The following is a 14,040-nucleotide window of genomic DNA, read 5'->3' as shown; positions in this document are numbered from 1 at the left end:
GCGCCGCTCCAGCATGCACGGAGGATGCTCGCGTCTTGCTCGGGCAGGAAGGGGCCGGAGGGCAGGTACCCGCTGCACTACCTCGTCTGGCACAACCGCGCCCGTGACCTGGACCGGGAGCTCAGCGCCAAGCAGGTGGGGCGGCGCGGGGACACTCCCGGCACGGCCCGGCCCGGCCCGGCTCCGCTCGGCTCGGGCTGATGCAATGCTCGGGGCCGGGGTGAGGATGAGGATGGAGATGAGGGGGGTGATAGAGATGGGGTCGCTCTCTGCACTGGCAGGGCTCTGGGGGTGTGGCGTGTGTCCCCACCTGCACCCTGGGACCGTGCCTGCTGCCCCCGGGGCTGCCATGGAGCGCTGGGTGCCACCCGCGGGTCCCCTGCATCCTCCAGCGCACGCAGCCCTGAGCATCCCTCCGCACGTGTCCCCAGCTCTCTGCTAGGCCTCTGCAGACCCCCGACCTGCACCCCGCTTCTCAGGGCATTGCCACCCCCCTGCGGGTGCAGCCTCCAGCTCCCCACTGCCAGGCTGAGCCCCTCCGGGGGCGGGGGGACAAGGGTCCTGATGCTGCCGGGGCGCAGCCCCCCAGCCTCGCACGGGGTCTTCTCAGGGTGAGGGGACCCACTTTGTCCCTCAGCCCGGGAGCCTCCCAGCYGCCCGGTGATGGAGCGGGGTGTGGGTGCTTCCCCGGCGGGTTCCCAGCCTCTCTCTCCCCCGTGGCGTTGCAATTCAGGTAATTAAAACCCAACCCCGAAGACGCAGGAAACCGCAGGCGCTGGAGGGAGGCTGACGGAGAGGCTGTGCTGAGCATCCCCGGTGCCTCGGCCCAGCTCTTTAAACCCCAGGGCGCTGAGGGCCATGCTGGATGGACCCCGGCGATGCATGAAACGGGGGTCATTGTGCCGCGAAGCTCCCGCCGGGATGCAGGCGGTGGCTCCCGCCACACCCGTCTCCATTGTGGGGTCCAGCCGGAGGCTGCGCCGGCATCGCCCCGCTCTCCCACCCCATGAACAGTGGGTTTATTTTCCGTGGTAATTTGGGGTCAGTTTTCCCAAGAGCCCGGCGCGGCAGAGATCAAAGCCGGGCTCGGCAGACGCGGGGAGGTGGAGGGGCTGCGAGGGGGGCTGTGACCCGCTCGCCTGCGGAGAGGCTCCAACCCCCCAGCCCGGRAAGCAGAGCGGCCCTGCCCTGGTCCCCGCTGGCATTTGCAGGGTGAGAGCCAAGCCAGCCGTGTGTGCACCCCAGGGGTGCACGGAGAGGGAGCCCTGGGTGCTGCAGGGCTCTGGGGCAGGCGGGGGCTTGGGGGAAGGAGGTGAAGCCAGCCCAGGCCCCCTGCTCTGTCCAGGGCATCCAGGGACACAGCTCAGCCCTTGTCCCTGCCACAGCATCCCCCAGGTAAGGGATTGGGCTGTGTGAGAGGCTGGGGGCTGGKTGTCCCCCTGCCCAGGGGCTGTGCCCTCCTGCCACCTTGGTGACCCACATGAGCCAGTGTCTCCACGTGCTGCCCCTCCCAAGTGCAGGTTTTGGGGCTGGGAAGCACCGGGGCAGCTGAGAGCATCGCTCCTCTCAGTGTCCCCAAAAAGGCTCTGTGTCTGTCACCCCCCAAATTGTCATCGTGAGCTCCCATCCACACTCCCATCCCTTGCCACCACAAGGGAGCAAAGGGTCAGCGGGTCCCCTTGGCAGGGACATCACGAGGATGTGACAGGCAGTGACACTGAGCCTGTTGTGCCAGGACACCCCTCACGACAGCCTGTCCCCTCAGGCGTGACAGGGACCCGGGGCTGCACAGGGATGGCACTGCCTGGCACCATCTTCCCGTGCTGGCCTCTGTCCCCTGTCGCTACCCAGGAGCAGGAGCCGGGGTCCTCCGAGCCAGGGACAGCCCCAGCGGAGGGACGTGCTGTGCCACGTGCCCGGCTGGCACAGGAGGAGTGGCTGAGCTGCGGTTCTGCACTGCACCGCTGCCACCCCAAAGCCACCCCCATGCCTGTCYCTGTCCCTGGTGGGTGTCACAGCCCAGGATGGGCAGCACCTGCAGGTCCATGCTGTGGTCCCCGAGCCAGAGCCAACCCAGCCGCAGGGCCCAGGACTGAGCTCTTGCTGGCAAAATCTGGGTCACGCTGGTCCCCTGGGGTGGCTCCGGCACCGTGTCCCCAGACTGGGGACCCTCCTCCTGCCCAGCGCTGGGGCAGGGCTGCAGCTGGGGAACCCCACTGAGCCTGCAGCCTCCATCCCTGGCTGGGGGGCGATTGCCTTAATTAGAGTCATTTCATTAGTGCAATTAAGAAGCAGCAGTCGCCTGGAGAGCGTTGGAGCGGCACATYGACTCCCGGGGAACTGGGGGGCTGTTTCACTCCGGTGGGGTGGGCAGACTGGGGGGCCCCCTACCTGGTGGGTCCGTGRGGATGATGGCCATGGGAATACCCACAGGGCAGGGATGGGAACACCCCTGAGGCAGCAGGACTGCAGGATGTGCCCAGAGAGAGGCAGGGATGTGTTGCAGGTGAGATCCTGGGCACCGGGCAGCCCGTGCTCCACCTCTGCCCATGCCCAAACACCTCTGGCTGCCCGCTCCCAGCTRGTACCTTTGGGTCCCGCACCCCAGGTTTGTTCTCCCGGGGGTGGCCTCCCCAAAACCCCTTATTTGGGGATTGCCCCACTGCCTGCTGCCCTGGCAGCGCCTGAGTGCCCCTCTCTGGGCACAAGGCTTCTACTCCAGCTGGGTGCTGGGAGCTCAGAGGGTGGGTCCCCCCACCCCGAACCGTGTCCCCAGCACCGGGCACGGCTGTGACGCCGCTTCCCCCACGGGGAGAGGGGCCCGTGGGTGCCGGGGGTGCCCACCCGCCACCGCGCGAGGGATTCCTCGGGGCTGGCTGGGCGCCAGGCTCCGGCTTTGGCACAAACAACGGCAGCCCCAGCGACGGCTCCCCAGGGCCCCGGGGATGCTCGGAGCAGCCGCTCCGCTCCCGCAGCCGCCCGCCCCCGGCTCAGGCAGGGGAACACGTGCGCCCGCCGCAGCCCGCCGCGCTCCCGGCCCTGGCGGAGGGGGGCTGCCGGCAGCTGCTGCCTGGCAACTGGGCACACCCTCCCTCCCCAAAACCCCAGAGGTGGGGGCTTTTCTGGAGCTCGCAGCTGCAGAGACGTGCAGGGCTCCGTGCACCGCGCTGGGGCACCTGTGCCCACCACTGCCGTGCYGTGTCCCTGCTCCGTGCCCAGCCTGGCTGTGCCGGGTGCTGGCAGCCACCACCGTGCTCTCCGTGCCTCTCCGTGGCATTGGCAGCAGGGAGAGGGTTTTGAGGTGCCTCTCTTGGGAGAGCTCAGGGCTGGGGATGCTCTCCGAGGTACCTTCAAATGCCGGCTGCTTTCTGTGTCTGGGAGATGCACATCTGTGGGAGGGCACTGGAGGGCAGGGTCTGGCYGCCCCGGTGATCCCAGAGCCTCATTCCCTCCTGGCAGGCCGACATCGAGCAGCTGGACCCCCGAGGACGCACCCCCCTGCACCTGGCCACCACGCTGGGCCACCTCGAGTGCGCCAGGGTGCTGCTGAAGCATGGCGCCGACGTGGGCAAGGAGAACCGCAGCGGGTGGACAGGTGAGTGRGTGATTGCTGCCTCCATCCTCCTCGCAACTGCCCTGGCACAGGCATGGGGGTGAGCGTGGAGATGGGCGTGGGCACGAGTGTGGACATGGACACAGGCACAGGCACGGTGCTGCAGCTCCCCAGGCACTGCTCACACAGTGCCGCGTGCCCGTGGCTCCTGTGCAGTGCCCAGCTTGTGCCACGGCCCTGGACAGTGCCCTGGACAGTGCCTGGACAGTGCCCCTCTGCCCCGCAGTCCTGCAGGAGGCCGTGAGCACCCGTGACCTGGAGCTGGTGCAGCTGGTCCTGCGCTACCGCGACTACCAGAGAGCCATCAAGCGCCTGGCCGGGATCCCCGTCCTGCTGGAGAAGCTGCGCAAGGTGAAGGCACCCCTGGGTGGGGGCTGCGGGGGCTGCGGCCACAGCCATCCCTGACCCCTCTGCGCTCTCCGCAGGCTCAGGACTTCTACGTGGAGATGAAGTGGGAGTTCACCAGCTGGGGTGAGCTCGGGGCACAGCGTGGCTGTGGGGGGAGTGGGAGTTTCCCAGCAGAGTGCCACCTGCCCCAGTGCCCCCTGACACCCCCAGCTTGCAGACCCCCATCCCTCCGAGGCACTGGCAGCCCTCTCTGGGGTGTGGCTGGCCCCATCCCCAGCTGGGCTATCGGCCTCTCTCCCCAGTGCCACTGGTGTCCAAGATCTGTCCCAGCGACACCTACAAGGTGTGGAAGAGTGGCCAGAACCTGCGGGTTGACACCACGCTGCTGGGCTTTGACCATATGACCTGGCAGCGGGGCAACCGCAGCTTYGTCTTCCGGGGACAAGGTGAGGTGGCACCGAGGTGTCCCCGTCACTGGGGAGTGCCAGCCAGGTGCCGGGTGACACGGTGGGGACCGTGCTCGTCCTGACCCCATTCCCTGCAGACAGCAGTGCGGTGGTGATGGAGATTGACCACGACAGGCGAGTGGTCTACTCGGAGACGCTGGCCCTGGCCGGCCACGACCAGGAGGTGCTGCTGGCTGCTGTGCAGCCCACCGAGGAGCAGGTGATGGGGCGGCTGACGGCCCCCGTGGTCACCACCCAGCTCGACACCAAGAACATCGCCTTCGAGAGGTGGGCTGGGGTGGCACCGAGCCCACCCCCAGGGCTGCTGGTGCCCCGGGCTGTCCAACGCGCTCACGGTGCCRTGTCACCCCAGGAACAAGTCCGGGATCCTGGGCTGGAGGAGCGAGAAGACGGAAATGGTGAATGGCTACGAGGCCAAGGTGAGGGGCAGGGATTTGAGCTGCCCAGGGAAGGGGTACAGCCCATTGCAGTTGTGGGGTACCCAGCTCTGCCCTTTCCCCTCCCCGGGCAGGTCTATGGCGCTTCCAACGTGGAGCTGATCACACGGACACGGACYGAGCACCTCTCGGACCAGCACAAGGGCAAGAGCAAAGGTGGAGCGGGCACGGGCTGGGCGGGCAGGGCTCCCCCGGCTCTGCCCTCACCCCCTCCTCTCCCGCAGGCTGCAAGACCCCCCTGCAATCCTTCCTGGGCATYGCTGAGCAGCACGTGGGGCCCAACAACGGGGTGAGCGTCTCAGGGGTCTGAGGGGGTGGCCCTGTGGTCTCATGGCCCCCTCTCACCCCACGGGGCTGTCCCCCCGTGCAGACGCTGATCACGCAGACACTGAGCCATGCCAACCCCACCGCCATCACCCCTGAGGAGTACTTCAACCCCAACTTCGAGCTGGGCAACCGGGACATGGGGCGGCCCATGGAGCTCACCACCAAGACACAGAAGTGAGGAGGGGAGGAGCAGACGGGGACCCCCTGTGTCCCCACCCCCACTGCTGCAGAGCTCGGGGGTGGGGGACAGGTTGGGGCTCCCAGGCCGACWGCTGTCCCCGGCAGGTTCAAGGCGAAGCTGTGGCTGTGTGAGGACCACCCCCTGTCCCTCTGCGAGCAGGTTGCCCCCATCATCGACCTCATGGCAATAAGCAATGCACTCTTTGCCAAACTGCGGGACTTCATCACCCTGCGCCTCCCGCCCGGCTTCCCTGTCAAGATCGGTATGGATCGGGCTCTGCTGCTGACCTGGCTGGCACAGCCAGCTTCCTTCCTCACTTTTTTTTTCCCCTTTTCCTGCAGAAATCCCCATCTTCCATATCCTCAATGCCCGAATAACCTTCGGTAACCTCAACGGGTGTGACGAGCCCGTCAGCTCCCTGCGGCACAGCCCCAGCAGCGAGGCACCCTCACCCAGCAGCGACACCTCCAGCGTCAGCAGCTCCAGCTCCCTCAGTATGTGGGGGGCCCCAGGGGTCAGGGGGTACGGCTGGGGGGTCACAGCAGGGTCAGGGACACGTGGCCAGCAGGGTGGAGCAGGAGGGGGTCCCATGGGGTGCCCAGGCAGGACAGCGGCCGTGTCCCCACAGCCTCGTGCCGGGCGTGCGAGATGGACCCGGCCCTGTTTGAGGTGCCGCGGGGGTACAGCGTGGTGGGCACCCAGCAGGACGCGCTGCGGGAGGACGACGATGACCTGCTGCAGTTCGCCATCCAGCAGAGCCTGCTGGAAGCGGGCAGCGAGTACGACCAGGTGGGCACTGCCACATCCCCGCCTGGCTGGGGGACCTTGCTGCCCACCCCATCGTGATGCTGCCTGGGATCCTCACCCTCCTCTCCCCATCCCTGCATCCCACGGTGCTGGGGGGGGCTGGCTTTTGGGGTGCCACCCTCTAAACCACCTCTGCCACCGCCCACAGGTGACCATTTGGGAGGCGCTGACCAACAGCAAGCCRGGCACCCACCCCATGTCGCACGAGGGCCGCCGGGGAGACAGGTTGGTAAGGTCCGGCCAGCCCCTCTGGGGGGAGTGGGTGTGGGGCCGCACCCGCGGGGACCCCACTGAGCCCCTGCGCCCCCCAGGACTCCCCAGCACACGGCGTCCCCGCGTCCCCCCGTGGCCCCGCCGCCCGGGGGTGGCCGGGGGCCCGGCGCGCTGTTCCCCAGCTACGCGGAGCAGCTGCGGCTGGCCATGGCGCTGTCGGCGCGGGAGCAGGAGGAAGCGGAGCGCCGGACGCGCCAGGAGGAGGAGGATCTGCAGCGGATCCTGCAGCTCTCGCTGACGGAGAAGTGACCCCGCACCCGCCCTGAGCCCCTCGCCCGCCCCGGTGGGGATGGGGGCGCGGCCGGGGCGCAGAGGGGGAGCGGCGTGGGGGTAGCCAGCCCAAGAACTGCGGAGGGCAAACGGGGAAGGGGGGAACGTCCCCAGAGCCGGGAGAGTATTGGGGTGAGRTGTGGGCACCCCACAGCGGCAGGGGGTGGGCGGGGGTGTTAACCCTGCACCTGGGCACAGACTGCACCCCCTCTCCAGGACAGCCCTGCCCCACAGCCGCCCTGTGGGGTGCTGCTCAGCCCCTCGCCCCAGGAAGGCGGTGAGGGGCACATCCTGCCCCGGGTGGGTGGGCTGCCAGTCGCGTGGGGTCCCGGGGTGCCCCCAGAGCCAGGGGGATCTGCCCAGCCCCCTCTTCCCCCCTGCCCAGGCGCTACCAAGTGCACTTACCCGGGAGCTGCTCTGCCTGCCAACAGGGGTGGGGGCTCAGCCCTACTGCACCCCACAGCCAGCGTGGGGCTGCACAGCCGCCCCCCACGGCACGGGGACCGCTGGGGCAGCTGAAGGGGTGCCTGTGAAAGGCTGCCCGGTGTCACCGCCCTTATCCCTGCTCGCACCCCTCCACCCTGCTCGGATGCCCCYCCTTGGCAGCGCTGCACCCCCTCTTCCCGGGCACTGACCCCGAGAGAAACCTTACGTCAAATGGTGCTAACCCCGGCCCCCTGCCCTGGCTGCTCCCCCTTTGCACACGGGGGGCCGGGGGCTGTGGGGTGCGGGGGGGCTGGGCTTGCTCCCCTGGGACTTTTCATAGCCGGTGCCCCCCCCCTCCACCCACCCGTGCACCCCACAGCGACATCTGGGCCAGGGCCGGGGGAGCCCGAGCAGCTCCGACCGCGGCCAACACCAATAAATGCTCTTTAATGTTTGTGTCTCTCGGCCTCGCTCTGCCTGTGCCAGGGCTGTGCTGGCAGCGGGGTGCACCCCCGGCACGGTGGCCCCTCGCCCCCGGTACTCGCCACGCGGCCAAGGGTGGCTGAGCCCTTTATTAAAGGGGTCCAGGAGCAAAGAGCCGGGCGGGAGCCCCTGCCGAGGGGCCGAGGGGGCAGGGGGCGGTGAGGGCTGAKGGGCGGGGGTGTAGCACCGTGCACAAGCACATCCCGGCCGGACGGGCCGGCAGCTCCCTGTCCTGGGCCGATGGCGATGCCCCCTCGGGGGCTGCAGTGGGGTGCCCWCGGGCCGGGGCACCCCGGGAGCGGGATGCGGCTGATGCCCTGGAGCGGGGGCAGGGTCCGAACCCCTCCCTGCCCCCTCGGCTCCTGGGGAAAGAACACGGCTCCGGGCTCCGGCCCAATCGGGGGACTCGGCTTTAATCCCCGGGARGCCGGGGCAGTCCTGGCCCTGCCCKTGGCCACCGCGCTAGTCCGTGCCGTTGGTGAACTGGCAGAGTTTGTTCTCCAGGTCGGAGATGCGCTTCTCCTGCGCTTGGACCGTCTCCTTCAGGGCACGGATCTCCTCCAGCACCTCCTCCAAGCCTGGCAGCTGCAGGGACGGGGGACACAGGGTCACCGAGCAGTCCGGCCCTTCCCACCCCACCCCAGGGTGGGGGAACAGTCCTGCTGCCCCGTCCCCGTCCTCAGGACACTCACAGAGAAGTCGGAGTCGCAGGTGGAGTGGCTGCGCCGGGGGCCTGGKGGGGGTTTGCTGTCCAGGATGTTCTTCTTGACCACCTTCAGCTCCCGGTTCTTGACGGGGACGTACCCGTCCCGCAGCGAGATGAGGATGGGCTCCGCGTCCTTCCCCGACAGCCACTCATCCGCCTCCAGGGCCGGCTCGGGGCCCGGCGTGTCGGGGTACAGGTCATCCTGGAAGAGGTCTGACTGCGGGAGGGAGGGAGAGGTTCCGCGGTGAGGTGRGGGCTGTGTCCCCYCAGGTCCCCATCTCCGCCGGGACCCCCGGGCTCACCTTGCGCGGCACCGTCATCACGATGGGCTCGCACTTTCGTTCGTGCAGCTTGAAGAACCTGCGCGGGGCACGGGCAGTCAGGGTCCAGCTGATCCCCCTGACCCTCACAGAGCCCCCCGGCTCCCCCCCAGCCCCCTCGGCTCTCACCTGGCGATCTCACACTTGCTGACATCCAGCCCACGCTTGGGCATGAAGCCCATGCCCCGCTGCGGCTCCTTGCTGCTGTAGGTGTTCAGGTAGTGCACGTAGGGCGCCTCATCCGTGATCTCGAAGTACCGGATGCTGCTGTCACCCTGCGGGGGCGGGGACAGGTGTCAGCCAGCCCCGGGGACAGGGTGGCACGGGGAATGCACCCCGGGGAAGGGAGGGGAGTGTTACCTTCCCGCAGAGGTAGACGATGCTGGAATCGGCGTCGTAGAAGGGCAGCAGGACCCCATTGCTCGTGTCCATCTCTTGCAGGGCAATGGGCTCCTCAAAGTTATTCTGCGGGGCCGGAGCAGTGGTGGAGGGGTGTGAGCAGTGACCCCAAAACCCCCGCTCTGGTTAGTCACACGCGTTAGCCACGGCACACAGGGGGACAGGGCTTGTCCCCTCCGGGGTACACAACCCCCTGGCATACACACACACATCCTGGCATGCCCCCCAAGCCCCCCCAGCCCGGCTGTACCCCCTGTCCCAGCACTCCCAGCCCCCTCCCCACCCCAGCACAGCACGGCACACTCGGGAACTTGGCATCTTTGGGGAGGGGGATGCAGCAGACGCCCCATCCTGGGGCCGGGGGAGGTTGGCAGGGGGTCTGGAGGGGCCAAGTTCCCAGGGCAGCACTCCATGCGGCCTCGTTACCGGGTCCCACAAGCCCAGCTCCCGCTGGCTCATTCTGGTAAAGCCCGTGGTAAAGATGTGTCCTTCCCGCGTGAAGATGGCCCGCACGGGCCTCAGCCCTTCGTGGGGAGCAAACCTCTCCTGGGGGGAGGGGGACACAGTCAGCACGGGGCACGGGGAGGGGGGAAAACGGAGGGGGTCCGGATCTGTCCCCCTAAAGAGCCGCGGAGTCCTATTCCACGCGTGGCCGGAGAGCATCCCCGGCAGCCGGAGCGTCCCCGGCTGGGCTGAGATGTGCGGGACGGGCACTGGCCGGGCTGGAGCCGCCGTCTCGTACCAGGTCCCAGAGCCCCAGCTGCCGCTCGCTCATCCTGCTGAAGCCCGTGGTGAAGATCTTGCCATCGGCCACGAAGATGGCGCGGATGGGGCGGGTGCCGTCGTGCGGTTTGGTTTTCTCCTGCGGCGGCGTTAGCGGGTTAAATCAAACACAGAGAACTCGCGCCGCGTTCGGGGTTAGTAGGGTCAGGCAGGCACCGGGGGGACCCCGCGGAGGGACGAGGGGGACACGGAGGGGACACTCACCGCGATGATCTGCTGCTTGCGGGGGTCGATGACTCGGACCTTCTTGTCCTTGCAGGTGGTGACCAGCAGGCTGCCGTTGCGGTTCCAGCCCACGTTGTAGATGAGGTCGGTGTGCATGTCGTCCAGCGCCAGCAGCATCTCCCCCGTCCCCACGTTCCAGAGGATAACCAGGTTGTCACAGCCTGCRGAGGAGCCAGGGGGAGGATGCTGAGACCCCACAGATCGCCCGTGACCCCGGGGAGGGTGACCCGGGACCCCCTTACCTGCGCTGAGCAGGACGTTGCGGGCGGTGGGGTGCCAGGAGATGATGCTCACCCGCTTGGAGTGTCCCTCCAGTGTCACCACGGGCTCCGTGATGTTGCGCACGGGGACATAGTCGGGGATCTGCCACACCTGGAGGGGCGGGGAGGAGAGCATTGGGGATCACCCCGTGTGTGAGCACTAAGCGGATGAGAGCCCCGGAGCCAATTAGGAGCCAATTAACCTCATCATTAATATTGGCTCGACCTGCAGGGAAGGTGGCGAGGGGACACCTCCATCCTGGGGCGCATCCCCACACTGGGGGTGCCGGGGGGCACGGGGAGGGGGGCAGGGCCGGGGTGCAGCCCCCAGTGCCCCCCCTCAGCTATTCCTGCGTGCTGAGTCGCCAGGGCGGGTATATTTAGCACAAACTGCTGCATCATGGAGCGAGCAGCCGCCGCCAGCGCGAACGCATGGCACCGCGGCTAAAAATAGGCCAGTGACACTTCACAGGCGGCGACGAGGAGGGGGGGGACACTCCGCATCGCTCCCCCCGCGCCCATCACCCCCCTCCCGCCCGGGATCCGGCCCCTCACCATGACGGTGGTGTCCTCCGAGGCGCTGGCGATGACGTTGTCGTTGTGGGGACACCAGTCGATGTCCAGCACGGGCGCCGTGTGTCCGGTCACCAGCGGGTGGTTCTTGTCCACCCGTCCTGTCTGCGGTGGGGAGGTGCAGGGGTGAGTCCCCCGGTGTCCCCCAAAGCCCAGCCCGGATATCACGGGGGGTTGTGGCAGGAATGGGGACACGCAGGGGATGCTGGCGGTGGCCAGAGGTTTTCACCTGCCTTGAAGGGGGAAACTGAGGCACGTAGGGACAGGGACACGGAGGGGAACGATGTGACCCATGAGAGGCTGTTTTGTGGCTGCTCTGATGGCAAGRAGGGGCTGGGGATCCCCTCCCCACCTCCGTACCAGACCCCACCCCACCGGGTGCTGCTCCCCGGGCAYCCTGCGCCCCCAGRGAATTTGGGGTTSRGCTGAAAGCAGCCGGGGTTCCCCAYATSGCCTCGGCTGCCCCAGGGATGTCTCCCTTGGCAGGTGCCAGTGATCACCCAGACTGCCCCTGCCCTGAGCCCCCACATGAGGAGGGGGTGCTGGGGCAAAGCTGGGGGGATCTGGGGCCACAGCAGCTCCCTAAAAACAAAACCCATCAGCACGTTCCCCTCAACCCCCCAGGAGGGACAGCCAAACCCCAAAATCCTCCCCACTCACCTTGGCGAGGGGCAGGACAATGAAGGCACCGCCACCGCCGGACTCCACAATGATGGCCACGAACTTGGGGTTGACGGCGCAGAAGGAGCTGTCACATGTCACCTTGGACACACGGATGTCCTCRTACATCTGGTCTGCCTTCACCGGCTGCCCGAAGACGTGCCGGAACTTGCTCTGGCGCACCACGCGGCGGCTCATGGCTGCGGGGACAGGGTCAGGCCACCACCTCCCCACCCGGACAGGGCTTTTGTCCCCTCAGGTCTCACACTCAGAGGGACTGCTCCTACCCTGGGCACAGCGGGAAGCCTGGGGACACTGAGGTGGCAGAGGATGAGGATGYGGGATGGAGCCTGATGTGGCCCTGACCCCTTGTGCAGGGGTGTGGGGGTGCTGCAGGTGCTGGGGACAGTCAGCTGGTGGCCAGAGCCACCTGACACTGGGCAGGGACACGGCCAGGCCATGATGCACGGCTGTGCTATGTCCCACAACTGTGCCATGTCCCACAACTGTGCCATGTCCCACAGTTGTGTCATGTCTCACATTTGTGCCATATCCCATAGCTGCGCTGTACCCCTCAGCTGTGTCATATCCCATAGTTCTGCTGTATCCCATAGCTGTGCCATATCCCATAGCTGTGCCATATCCCATAGCTGTGCCATGTCCCACAACTGTGCCATGTCCCACAGCTGTGCCATGTCTCACATTTGTGCCATATCCCATAGCTGTGCTGTACCCCTCAGCTGTGTCATATCCCATAGCTGTGCTGTATCCCATAGCTGTGCTGTATCCCATAGCCGTGCCATATCCCATAGCTGTGCCATGCCCCACAGCTGTGTCATATCCCATAGCTGTGCTGTATCCCATAGCCGTGCCATATCCCATAGCTGTGCCATGCCCCACAGCTGTACCATATCCCATAGCTGTGCTGTATCCCATAGCTGTGCCATGCCCCATAGCTGTGCCATATCCCATAGCCGTGCTGTACCCCTCAGCTGTGCCGTATCCCATAGCTGTGCCATACTCTATCCTGTGCCGTATCCCATAGCTGTGCCATGCCCCATAGCTGTGCCACACTCTATCCTGTGCCGTATCCCATAGTTGTGCCATGCCCTGTGGCTGGCACTGGGGTTGGCACATGAGCTGCTGTAGGGCTGAGGGGACTTTGGGGTGGACATAAAGGTGCCAGGTGAGTTTGTGCACCGGCTCACAGTCTGTCCCCTTGTCTGTCCTGCATCAGGGCCTGAGGTTTCCTGGCCTGACCCAGCACCCGGGAGGATGCCTGTGCCTCCAGAGCTGCCTGCTGGTGGCTCACAGCTCCCTCCGTGGGTCCCTGTCCCCTGGCACGGATCCCTGCCGCCCACTCTGCACCTCCAGCCGGGTCAGGGCTGGCACAGACACAGCCCCACGGACACATTGGGGTGTGGGGGAACCCCACCGTGGCCCCAGTGGGATCTCCAGCCCTCAGCCACAGCCGGGCATGATGCCCACTGCCACCCACCCCTGTCCCCAGCCTGTGCTGCTCCTGGGAGCTGCCCGGGGGGACTGAGACACTCGGGGACACCAAACCCTTGCAGCTGGGGCTCGGCAGCACCCATGGGCCACTCGCTACCCCGGGGACTCCCTGCGCTCTTTTGGGTCTGCAGCCATTGCCAGGGGCCACATCCAGCCACCAAACCATGGCCAGAGGGCCAGGCACCGCTGTCCCCAGCCTGTGGGGCCGGTGAGGGCAGAGGCAGAAGAGCTGCTCCTCCTTGTCCAGCCGCCGGTTTTTGGATGGGGTACACGCAGTGCCCTGCCCAGCCACATCTGCCCAGTCCCCGAGCGTCCCCGGAGTGCTCCCGGCACTTCAGCATCATCCCTGGCCTGGCTGAGCGGGTCGAGCTGGGCACTAAGGGGCCCGRAGCCCGGCTGCCAAGCAGGGCTGGACACCGCTGGTGTCGCCCCCCTGCTCTGGAGCGCGGTCCCCAGCCCTGGGGAGGAGCGAGGGGGCTCCGTGGGGACGCTGTCCCAGCATCCCAGCCCTTGCCAGCGGGAGCAGTCTGGGGAGTCAGCATGCAGGGAAGGAGAGAACGGCCTGGCAGGGCGCCGGCAGGGTGTGGGGTGCAGGTGGGGGACAGGGGCGGTGCAGGTGGAGTTGAGCAGGGTGCAGGCAGCGTGTAGGGCGCAGGGCAGGAGCAGGTGGGGCTGAACGGGGTGCAGGTGTGGGGTGCGGGCACGAGGGCGGGGTGGGGCGCGGGCAGGGTGCGAGTGGGGTGGGATGGGGCGCCGCAGAGAGAGGTGGGTGCAGGTGGGGTGCGGGCGGGACGCAGGCAGGGTGCGGGCAGGATCCGGGCAGGACAGCCCCGCGCCCCGCTCCCCGGCCGTGCCATTACGTTGCCACAATTGAATCCGCAGCGACTGCTCGGGAACGACCAGAGGTCACTGTCCAAATATAGCCATCTCCGCCGGCGGGCGGCGAGGGCCCGGGGCCCGGGGGGCTCAG

The 14,040-nt window shown here is 67.5% G+C and overlaps 2 protein-coding genes across 5 annotated transcripts in view; one reads left to right on the top strand and one right to left on the bottom strand.

The window, feature by feature from the left end:
• ANKRD13B (ankyrin repeat domain 13B) overlaps nt 1-7,600 on the top strand; it is a 7,880-nt gene extending 280 nt beyond the window's left edge. Inside the window, exons 2-16 of one of the 3 annotated variants that reach the window (XM_057371985.1) lie at nt 1-135; nt 3,460-3,595; nt 3,840-3,964; nt 4,039-4,084; nt 4,264-4,407; nt 4,506-4,695; nt 4,781-4,847; nt 4,940-5,021; nt 5,090-5,154; nt 5,236-5,366; nt 5,478-5,635; nt 5,715-5,867; nt 6,002-6,162; nt 6,329-6,409; nt 6,492-7,600. The exon at nt 1-135 is cut by the window's left edge and continues 79 nt beyond it. In XM_057371985.1, the coding sequence (XP_057227968.1) occupies nt 1-135; nt 3,460-3,595; nt 3,840-3,964; nt 4,039-4,084; nt 4,264-4,407; nt 4,506-4,695; nt 4,781-4,847; nt 4,940-5,021; nt 5,090-5,154; nt 5,236-5,366; nt 5,478-5,635; nt 5,715-5,867; nt 6,002-6,162; nt 6,329-6,409; nt 6,492-6,719 (1,902 nt within the window). In that variant the 3' untranslated portion in view covers nt 6,720-7,600. Of the gene's footprint in view, nt 136-3,459; nt 3,596-3,839; nt 3,965-4,038; nt 4,085-4,263; nt 4,408-4,505; nt 4,696-4,780; nt 4,848-4,939; nt 5,155-5,235; nt 5,367-5,477; nt 5,636-5,714; nt 5,868-6,001; nt 6,163-6,328; nt 6,410-6,491 lie in introns of all 3 variants that reach the window. The other 2 variants (XM_057371984.1, XM_057371983.1) reach the window with 2 other exon arrangements.
• A 112-nt stretch (nt 7,601-7,712) lies between these two features.
• On the bottom strand, nt 7,713-11,787 carry CORO6 (coronin 6). 2 transcript variants are annotated; one of them, XM_057371906.1, is made up of 11 exons: nt 11,559-11,787; nt 10,881-11,003; nt 10,308-10,437; nt 10,045-10,226; nt 9,800-9,919; nt 9,484-9,603; nt 9,019-9,123; nt 8,788-8,933; nt 8,641-8,698; nt 8,325-8,555; nt 7,713-8,217 (listed from the first exon to the last, which is right to left on the bottom strand). In XM_057371906.1, exons 1-11 carry the CDS (start codon nt 11,754-11,756, stop codon nt 8,095-8,097), a joined length of 1,536 nt encoding a protein of 511 aa, XP_057227889.1. In that variant the 5' UTR covers nt 11,757-11,787; the 3' UTR covers nt 7,713-8,094. The 2 variants fall into 2 exon arrangements, with proteins under 2 accessions (XP_057227889.1, XP_057227888.1); XM_057371905.1 differs by lacking the exon at nt 9,484-9,603.
• Nucleotides 11,788-14,040: the final 2,253 nt, after the last annotated feature.

The sequence above is a fragment of the Malurus melanocephalus genome, unplaced genomic scaffold, assembly GCF_030028575.1.
Source record: "Malurus melanocephalus ecotype Western Australia unplaced genomic scaffold, MMel_1.1 scaffold_162, whole genome shotgun sequence".
Classification (NCBI taxonomy): domain Eukaryota; kingdom Metazoa; phylum Chordata; class Aves; order Passeriformes; family Maluridae; genus Malurus; species Malurus melanocephalus.
This window is presented reverse-complemented; position numbering and strand designations above follow the sequence as displayed.